We start from the raw sequence: 10,369 nt of genomic DNA, 5'->3' as shown, positions 1-10,369 counted from the left end.
CCCAATCGAATAGATTCAGCTTGATCGGAAGGTAAAAGAATATGCCGAGTTAGATTTTCGGCAAATGGACATCGTAAAGACGAGTGAGTTATTGGATTAACTTAACATATAGCAATCGCACTAATTTATTAATCGAAGTAGAATACGATCCAAGACCTAGTAGTCCACCAACTTAATTTTACCCCTGTCTTCCGAAGAAGCTCTTGATCGCCTCGTTCGATCATCATCATCGCGAGAATGATCCCGCGATCTCCTCCTCTTGGGAGAGTTCCCAGGTGAGCGATATCGCACCCGCTTATGATCTCGATTGGTGGACGAGGCTTGCACAGGTCCAAATTCCTCGCGATCTGAAAATGCTCCCACCGATCCTTGATTCGAATCAGAGTCCCCGTGGCGCTTCTCGCGCTCTTTGCGTCTTAAGCGCAAGGCCAGTTCCTTCATTTCTTCTTCACGGTACAGCCTTTCTTCCTCCAGTTTACGTTTCCTCTCTTCCTCAGCCAACTTGTCCATGCGAACTGCAAGCATGAATTGGTTAGACGATGAAATTAACTCAAGAGATGCCGACAATCAGAAAGATGAAGCGTGTTTAGGTTAGACTACTTACATTGCCGCTTGATTTGAGCTTGCATTCGCTTCTTGATCTTATCCTTCACGGATGAGTTCGTAAGGAGATTGGAAGAGGATCCATCCTGAAAGTAGCTCCCTATTATATTTAGGTTGCCGTCAAGACGAAAAACTTCTATGGATCAGGATCATGTTGGGATTAGTGGGGATACAGTTCATAACACAAAAGCCACAGCATACGAAATTACAAAATGAACTGACGACTGAAGAAGAGATATTTTAAAGGAACAGCAAAGTAAGGTAACATTATACTGACTCGATCGTCCTGCGATTTTTCAGCTTTAGAATTATTATGGGATCCATCATTCGAGCCAGAGCTGGAAAGACGAAGAAGAAGAACAACAACGACATCAACAACGCATTACGCTTTAGAAAAACCACTTAAAGAATCATTATCTTTGCTTTCTCACCCATTTTGTGATTTGTCTAGAGTTTCGTTTTCATCCCGATCTAGGGCTAAATCTTCCTCATCCGAATCTCGCCCAACTTTGGCGCGGACTTGCTCATAGTAACTTTTAATGGGTTTCATCGGATTGAGAACAGCGATTTTGGGTTTCCGTTTCGATGGCGAAGAAGAAGAAGATGAAGACGAAGATGATGATGAGAATCTAGTCTTAGGCGATGTTCCATTTCCGTTCTTAGAAACAGGGCGTTTGGTTTGATTTCTTCGTTCTACACTGCTTTCCGAACTTGACGATCTCCTCCGATTGCGATACTTGGAACGATACCTAAATAGACAAGACATTTCGCTCAGAAGCATTAGAAAATGATTGAACATCTGAATTGCTAAAAAGACATACTTTGATCCCGTTTTAGAATCAGCTTTTGGGGACAGTTCTTGAGCAGAAGAAGTGGAAGATGAATCCGAACTATGTCTCCTTTTCGTTTTTGTGAGCTTGGGCGAAGATTTGTTCCGCCGGAATGAGGAGGATAAGGCTGGTGAAGGCGATTTTCGTCGATGTCTGGGTGGTGTTGGACTTCTCCTCGATCGTGATTTCGGGGACTTTGATCGATAGCGTGGGGGCCGACTTGACCGATAGACGGATGTACTACGCGATCTCCTCTTGTAGTTTCGTCGTGCGGGGGATCTGGATGATCGCTTATCCCTTGATGAGCTAACAGATCGCGACCTTCGACTGAAAATACGATTCAAATTAAGCTAACCTTCTCTATGGGATGAGGTGCATTGGGATAAGGGTGTGCACAGTTGTAGTAAGACACAAGACCAATGTTGACATTTGTGGTTTTCACAACCCCTCTCTAGCTGGCGATTGACACAATCAGGCTAGTAGATCCAATGAGAAAGAGTGCTTGAAACAAGTGCAGAGATTTACCGACCGTGAACGTCGTCTCTGATCTGAAGCTGAGGTTTTTGACGGGGATCGTCGACATGATCCTTGATTGACGGAATAGCTCTTGGGAAGCATCGGTCCAAATGTCTCTCGCTTTGGACTTCGAGAAAGATTGCGTCGCAAGTTTTTCAATCTCGACTTTGACGCGTTGGACAAGCCACGCTGAGGGGGGATGTCGTTGGTCATCTCGGACTCAGATTCACCACCAAAACTGGTGATGAACTCTACTTTCCCCGCATTGACCGGGGACGGAGAACGGCTACTTTCCGAACCAGACTCTTGCTCACGCTCTGGCCTATTTTCGTCCTGGTATCGCCCGAACGTCTTGATCGTGGATGATTTGGCAGCATAACTGAAATAAAACCCAAATCAGTATGATTTCTTCAAGGCTATTAAGTTATCTTGAAATCATTTACGACCAAGAACGTTACTCACCTCGGAGGACTGCCTCTTCGATTTGAGAGTCTCTTGTCCCGGAGCATTCGTCGCTCTTTTCTCGATTTTCGACCCTTAAGGAGAAAAAAGTAATTGCATACATTTCTTTTCTGCATAACCCTTGAATATTGTCAAAATGAAGAAACCTCATGTTGCTAATGGAAGAATCACAATCTCTACCACCTTAAATGGGCGAACCTGGGGTCTTTCTTCATTGAGCGATGGATCAATTCTTGCCAATGAATTTCAATTGGCTTATTCGGTACCTTAACATTTCTTATCAGTACTCAGTGAAGTAGGATAAACCGATGACTGCTTTTTTCGAATCGAATTGCTCGCGTAACAAAAGGGGTTCAAGCCTCAAGGACAAAGGTCAAATACTAGTCATTGTTTTGGACCCACTGTGACCTTCCAGGTGGCCCTTCATTCCTCCTATTCTACGTTACGTGTATGAATATGTTTGATGCATACGGTGTGTTGAGCCCGTTCTTCTTCGGCTAACTTGGCCGCCTTGAGTTGTTCCTGTTCGTGGACGTCTTGAGCTAGAAATTTCATGAAATCGCCTTTGCCCACGCGATAGGACTTGCCAACAATGTTGAGGTCGTCCCGAGTATCCGGGCCCAAGGCCATAATATCGACGGTAAGATCCAAATCGATATCGGAGTCAGAGTCTTCATCGTCCTCATCTTCGATCTCCTCGAGCACGTCTTTTTTGGTCGGTTTGGCAGCTTCCACCGTGGAATCTTCGTAAGTGAAGGCAATGGCGGCTTTCGTGTCTTTGACCTTTTTCTTGTCATCTTTGGCCTTTTGAGCTTGATAGGTCTTGCCGCCAAACTGTTCCTCTAACTCGATCGTCTTGAGAAACTTGGTCTCGCCAACTGCATCAAAATCCATGTAACGTTAGTGCTATTTATTTTCGATCTCTTTCTGAGCTCACATCGACGTGGCCAACTCACATTTTAGGAAGTCGTTTTGCACCAGGATTCGATAGCGCTCATAATTGATTTCCCGCAAGCGTTTCTCATTCTCCTGATCAAAATCTTCGTTGGGATTGCTCTTGACCTCCGGGATGAAATCCAAATGGGCCCGCACATCAAATCGATCAATCATGGTCTCCTTGTTGCCTTGCCAAGGCATCCTACAACACGAGATCAATTATAGGCATATCATCATGACATCCAGAGTTCATTGCGTTGTTTCAAAGTGTTAGTAGTGTAGTAGACAGATCCTACGTACATAGTGTTGGGCGCATCTCCGGCCAAAGCCACGTTAGCATCCAGATGAATCTTGCTCCGCCGCCCATGGACTTGCAGGAATTGGGTGGGATCCAGTTTCTGAAAAACAGTGCAAGCAACATGATGAAGCTCATGTGACTCTCCTGGGCCCCTCTCCTCTTTCTCTTCAACCATCTCTATAGGGCCCTACTATTTTCTCGTAGTATTCTCGTCGCCTTTCCGCGCGTCGTTTGTGGTCCACCATCATGCCCCGGAGCTTCTTCTCCTGTTTGCGAGCCTCTTGCCACATGGTGAATCCTGCCCTCACGCCAGACTACCCAGAAAGGCCGTCACAAAATGCACCCAACAACTATCATCGGAATCATTCACGGGCGGCCGACTCTTGTCCCTGGGGCTCTTTCCGTCAAGGATGATAGTCCGGGAGTGTGAGTGAGTCTGTTCGTGCTGGCCGTGAAGCGAAAGGTCGAGAATGCACTTGGCTCCAGGGGTAATCTGCATGCATGGGTTCATCGGCAGCCATATGCACGTCAGGGTGACCAGCTGGATGATCAGGGTCCTTTGCTTGGCCCGGGAATGTGAGTGGGGTGAGGTCTTACCGGTCTTACACTGTTGTTAACAGAGGATCCTGTTTGGCATATTTCAACATATTTCAACTGTCGTCAAGATTTTTGATTGCACCATTTGATGTCAGTAAGGTTGATGGTGGGTCAAAAAAAGTTTAAAGAAACAAAGTGCAAATGAACGAATCTATGATAAAACAGGCTATAATGAAATCCTTGAATTTACCATTCGGTAACATACTGAATTGTTGCCATTTTCAAGCTTAGTTTTACGTTACGCACACATGAAATTTTATGATTGCTTGCCTTTTGCTTACGATGTGGCAATCAAAGCCGATAGGGGATGTCAAGAAAAGGAAATTCCAGAAGAAATGTGGTCCGGCACCCTGATTTTGGGCATCTTGGGGAGGGAGAACCGAGACAAACATTACAGTCAAGTCGCACCATTCACCCATTGAATTTTCAATAATCGAGTGATTTTGAGCAAGTTGTGGTACAAAATGGTACAAAACCCTACTAAATTAGCATGTTTGATGTTAATCAGCTAACGCACCATCAAATTGGCTCAATACCACAAGGCTAATTGCCTAGACAAGCATGTAAAATGGAATATATGTCAAAATCCAATGCATGCACAGTGCGGCTTGGCTGGGCTTATTGTCTTTGATTTTACTCCATTGATTAACGTCAGTGCGCTCAACAAACCGCAGAATAAAGTGCTTGAGTTGTGAAAATTCTCACCTTTCCATCACTTAGGTTTGTTGTCGTTCCAGATTCAAACGGACTTTCAGAGTCCGATTTTGGTACTTTAGTTGCGTGATTATCAATTTGGAGCATTGCGTTACGGAATCATCACTGCCATCCTCAACACCATGATTCATCCAAAGAACATCATGGACTTTTTTTACCCTTGCCTTACATACATCTCGTTTTTTGATTGGATAGGAATGGATTGAGTAGGGCTCTGAATTATAGAAGAGAACAAAAGTGAAATCAGCGCACCATAGGAATTTAATTTTAATTCCTTTACAAAACAATAACTTTAACTGGGCCCCAGATCCAAATCAAACGCGTTTACATAATATTCTCTGATTCTACTTGTCATATACGGTCTTAGCTACCCTTCAGGCACCCTTTAACGTACTTTTAATGTTGCAAATGCCAGTTGTTGAGCCACTTTCTATATTTCTATTTGAAAAATACCTAGTTTGAATCTGGTGTTGCTGTGATTGCAGATAAGGATGCCTGAAAAGTAACTTTTAGAACTAACTCTTAAAGCACAAACATTTACAAAAATGTGTTTGGTTTGGACCCGGGATCCATGTAAACTCAATGTTTTGGAACAGAATTGAAGGTTCAAAATTAACTGCAATGGTGCTCTGACCTCACTGTTGCACTCTTTTAATACAGGGCACTAGGATTGAGTGCAAAGAGAATGAAACTATGTAAGACCAATATTTAAATGAGTGAAACAGGCCAAGCTGAAATTTCTATGAGATGTTGTAAAATGTGACAAGCACCATTTGCACATTTGTGAATTAACTTGAATGAAATTTTACTCATTTCACAAACTTAGAATAGTTGATAGCTTATCAAAAATCATTGACCAATGCTACATGAGCAAAAATATCGAAAGACCTTTGTCTTAGGAACCAGGTGAACAAAACCCTTTTCAAAAGTCCACAGGGCTTAATTGTATGGCTGTAGTGCATGTACACATGTATGAAACTGAACATGCAATATTCAGCTTTAAGCAAAATAATTTTCCATAATCAAGGAACAAGTTATTGACCCCTCAGTTCCTTTTAGCCTGTGGTTGGTTTGGCTTGGTCTTGTTATATTGAAAGTAATAAAGGTGGGGCTTCATGAAAACTGTTGAGGCGTGCATCAAAACCATCCATCCAACATAAAGCCACGTTTTTGCAATCACGTGACTAAAATACCAAAATCGGACTCTGAAAGTCCGTTTGACATTCCAGATAACGGCACCTGTTTAGCAGTTGCCCTACCTATGTGGGTTTCTCTGTCTCGACGCTGTTCGACAATGTTGATTCATTATTTACTTCTCAAGGAAACTTTTAGACGCTAACCCTGCCCACAGATGGAGAACCAAACTGATACGGACAAGACACTGCCTATCGGAAAAAGTATAAGGACGATGTGATGGCCAGCTTCGCTGGCCGTGCGGGGCTCATCCCTCCGACCCTAGCACCCCAAATACAAAAAAAAGTATGTTTAAAAGCATACAAAGACCCATTCTACCTATTTTGCACGCAAAAGATGTCTACCTTCAAAGTATTGTGATTATTTTTGCATTATAGCAAAAATGAATGCAATAGTGTGGTGACCTCACTTTTGTACTCTTCTAATACTGAGTACTAATTTCCCTCTCAAGTGTTGGTGTTCAAACCCAAGTTACGCACTTGGTAGCCAATGATCTGTTCAAAGTGTGAACTTCCCGCTGGTAAGGAAATGTCGCCACTTGTTTAATTTGTTTACCTCCCCGGCTGCTGTTCAAGAATCGCGGGATGAAGTCTTGAAAAGACAGGTCGCAGAAGCAACAAGCGCAATCGACACCAAAATTGAGGCTGCTCGAAGGGAGATGGCCTCCGTTCAAGGGGAGCTGGCTGCTGTTTGAGAATCGCGGGACGAAGTCGTGAAAAGAGAGGTCGCGGAAGCAACAAGAGCAAAGGAGACTGAAATTGAGGCTGCTCAAAGGGAGATGGCCGCCGTTTGAGGGGAGATGTCCGCGTTCAAGGCGAGATGGCCGCCATTCGAGAATTGTGGTACGAAGTCATGCAAAGAGAGGTCGGGGAGGTACCAAGGGCAAAGTAGACCGAAATTGAGGCTGCTCGAAGGGAGATGGCCACCGTTTGAGGGGAGATGGCCGCCGTCCAAGGGGAGATGGCCGCCATTTGAGGGGAGCTGGCTGCTGTTCGAGAATTGCGGGACAAAGTCGTGCAAAGAGAGGTCAGGGAGGTAACAAGAGCAATGAACACCAAAATTGAGGCTGCTTGAAGGGAGACGGCCGCCGTTCAAGGGGAGATGGTCGCCGTTCAAGGGGAGATGGCCGCCGTTCGAGGGGAGATGGCCGCCGTTCGAGGAGAGCTGGCTGTTGTTCAAGATTCGCGGGACAAAGTCGTGAAAAGAGAGGTTGCGGAGGCAACAAGAGCAAAGGACACCAAAATTGAGGCTGCTCAAAGGGAGATGGCCACCGTTCAAGGGGAGATGGCCGCCATTTGAGGGGAGATGGCCGCAATTTGAGGGGAGATGACCGCCATTTGAGGGGAGCTGGCTGCTGTGCAAGAATCGCAGAACGAAGTCGTGAAAAGAGAGGTCGCGAAAGCAACATGAGCAAAGGAGACCAAAATTGAGGCTGTTCGAAGGGAGCTGGCTGCTGTTCAAGAATCCCAGAACGAAGTCGTGAAATAAGAGGTCGCGAAAGCAACAAGAGCAAAGGAGACAAAAATTGAGGCTGCTGCGAAGGGAGATGGCCACCTTCAAGGGATTCCGCCGTTCCAGATGGCCGCCATTTGAGGGGAGATGGCGCCATTTGAGGGAGCTGGCTGCTGTTCAAGAATCGCAGATCGAAGTCGTGAAAAGAGAGGTCGGGAAAGCAACATGAGCAAAGAGAGCCAAAATTGAGCCGCTCGAAGGAGGATGGCCACCATTCAAGGGAGATGGCCGCCATTTGAGGGGAGATGGCCGCATTCGAGGGGAGATGGGCGCCATTCGAGGGGAGATGACCGCCATTTGAGGGGAGTTGGCTGCTGTTCAAGAATCGCAGAACAAAGTCGTGAAAAGGGAGGTCGCGAAAAGCAACATGAGCAAAGGAGACCAAAATTGAGGCTGCTCGAAGGGAGATGGCCCATTCGAGGGAGCTGGCTGCTGCTCAAAAATCGCAGAACGAAGTCGTGAAAAGAGAGGTCGCGAAAGCAACAAGAGCAATGGAGACCAAAATTGAGGCTGCCCAAAGGGAGATGGCCGCCGTTCCAGGGGAGCTGGCTGCTGTTTGAGAATCGCGGACGAAGTTGTGAAAAGAGAGGTCGCGGAAGCAAAAAAGAGCAAAGGACACCGAAATTGAGGCTGCTCGAAGTGAGATGGCCACCATTTGAGGGGAGCTGGCTGCTGTTTGAGAATCGCGGGATGAAGTTGTGAAAGAGAGGTCGCGGAGGCAACAAGAGCAAAGGACACCAAAATTGAGGCTGCTAGAAGGGAGATGGCCGCCGTTTGAGGGCAGATGACCAGCCAATGATAGCGGGGGGGGTACGCGGGCCGACAAAAATGCCATTCTTCAAGTGCTGAAGACTGTGTTGGACAAGTTCCAATAACAGGGAAAACTATACACATTCCCCAGAACTTGGCCTGATCCTCCCGGAACTTGGACTCGACTGTCCTGGACAGGATATCTCCTTACAGCTTCCGGCTCAGGATCAATCTGAACGGCAGCTGCATAGAGGCATCTTGAGACGACAATTGGAAGCTGCCCTATTGAGAAAGTATTGTAGTAAATACTTGATGATGATTAAACGAACCTGAACGGGAGTGATGGAATATTTTTTTTTGCGGATTTCATAACCGTTACTGGGAATGAGATTTCCAGCAGTTCAAGACGAGAAATTATTAATTAATCTTACTTAAATTCCGTAACAAGACACTAAATGTATTTCTACTAGTTTTGATACATGACAATGCTCTCAACATGTTTTCACTCTTGCTCATACAGGATTGTCAGTAGCGTTCCCGCCACACCCCCATCCCTTAACAAGACCCTTACATGAGAGGCTTTGCCGCAGCTAGAGTAAAATGGAAGACCAATGGGTTATTGATTTTTCTTTGGTCGTCCACGGCCCCAAAGTTCTCCAAGTTTGGTCGATGGATTTGGACATGCTTTCTTGAATAGGTTGAAGTAAATAAGTTTCGCATTCTGATGTTTTCCTTCGATCAACACATTAACGGGACCAACCAAGCAAGTAATCTTGAATGGACCAATCCACTGGGATGCTAGCTTGGGAGCCATTCCCCGACCATATATCTGCCGTCGCACATAGACCAAGTGGTTGACTCTGAAGTCGTGCTCTTCCACTTTCTTTCTTCCATGGTAAGATCTCTTTCTCCGCTCTGCAACTTGCCTCAGGTTATATCGCACTTTGGAGTGGTTGTATGCTAAGCACAAATGAATGTTGTTAAGGTTCATCAAACCATTTGCCTTCGTTGGTAACTTCATGTCGACGGGAAGTCTTACAACCAGACCCATTAAGGCCTCAAAGCGAGACATTCCCATTGCTTCATGAAGAGTGGCTCTGTACGCAAATAGTGCCTTAGGAAGTTTTGATGACCATTCTCTTTGATCTTCCTTTAAGCTTTGTCATATTCCGTAACATATTCAATAAAGTTTGGTTGAACCTCTCAACCGGATTAGATTGGTGATGGTGCGGTGAATTAATTACGGGTTCCACTCCAAAACTTTTTAGGCAATCCACAAACACTTAACTTTCGCAATCAGATCCTCAAGCCATCAGTATTGGTCTTGGCACGCCCATCTGAGGAATGATTTCCTTTGCAAATCCATTCCTTCAGAACGGTACCTCCCAAGGCTGGAACGGCTTTCACTTCCGCCCACTGCGTGAATGCGTCCATGGCTATGAGAATACACTTTTTGCCACTTGAAAGGGGGAACAGGCCCATGGCATCGAGTGCATTTTTTTCGAACTGTGAACCAAAACTGTTGTCAATAGCAACCATGGGGGCCAAAGCCGGAGCTGGGAGAAAATCTTTAGAGACATTTCTTGGCCATAAACTTGAAATATCTGACCATCTTTGGCAAAACAAATCTTGGTCGGGCCGCCACAATTATCTTTTTGACTCCAACATGACCCAACTTATCGTGTAGCTCTTCCCAAATCAACCCTCTCAGAGAATTTGATATGGTTACACAACACTGGTCATCATCTCGGGAAGGTTCCCATCTGTTTCCCCCAACGGCAAACTCCCACTGTAGTTTTCCGCCAGTCAATCTCCCCCACAGTGAACTCCCCCAACAGCAAACTCCCCAAGGAGTGAACTCCCCACAGTGAACTCCCCCACAGTGAAATCCCCCAACATGAAACTCCCTAAGGAGTGAACTCCTCCACAGTGAACTCCCCCACAGTGAACTCCCCCA

General features: G+C 45.6%; 1 protein-coding gene across 2 annotated transcripts in view; it reads right to left on the bottom strand.

Moving 5' to 3' along the window:
- Positions 1 to 101: 101 nt before the first annotated feature.
- The window catches only part of LOC131887931 (CLK4-associating serine/arginine rich protein-like), a 20,332-nt gene continuing 10,064 nt past the window's right edge, over positions 102 to 10,369 (bottom strand). The window contains exons 1-11 of one of the 2 annotated variants that reach the window (XM_059236668.1): positions 3,837 to 4,166; positions 3,648 to 3,745; positions 3,368 to 3,549; positions 2,883 to 3,289; positions 2,412 to 2,485; positions 1,963 to 2,328; positions 1,425 to 1,760; positions 1,035 to 1,352; positions 881 to 941; positions 605 to 689; positions 102 to 515 (exon numbers count right to left, since the gene is read on the bottom strand). In XM_059236668.1, coding sequence (XP_059092651.1) covers positions 157 to 515; positions 605 to 689; positions 881 to 941; positions 1,035 to 1,352; positions 1,425 to 1,760; positions 1,963 to 2,328; positions 2,412 to 2,485; positions 2,883 to 3,289; positions 3,368 to 3,549; positions 3,648 to 3,745; positions 3,837 to 3,935 — 2,385 coding nt within the window. In that variant the 5' untranslated portion in view covers positions 3,936 to 4,166 and the 3' untranslated portion in view covers positions 102 to 156. Of the gene's footprint in view, positions 516 to 604; positions 690 to 880; positions 942 to 1,034; positions 1,353 to 1,424; positions 1,761 to 1,962; positions 2,329 to 2,411; positions 2,486 to 2,882; positions 3,290 to 3,367; positions 3,550 to 3,647; positions 3,746 to 3,836; positions 4,167 to 10,369 lie in introns of those variants that run through there. The other variant, XM_059236669.1, reaches the window with a different exon arrangement.

The sequence above is a fragment of the Tigriopus californicus genome, chromosome 10 (genome assembly GCF_007210705.1).
Source record: "Tigriopus californicus strain San Diego chromosome 10, Tcal_SD_v2.1, whole genome shotgun sequence".
In the NCBI taxonomy this organism is placed as follows: domain Eukaryota; kingdom Metazoa; phylum Arthropoda; class Copepoda; order Harpacticoida; family Harpacticidae; genus Tigriopus; species Tigriopus californicus.
This window is presented reverse-complemented; position numbering and strand designations above follow the sequence as displayed.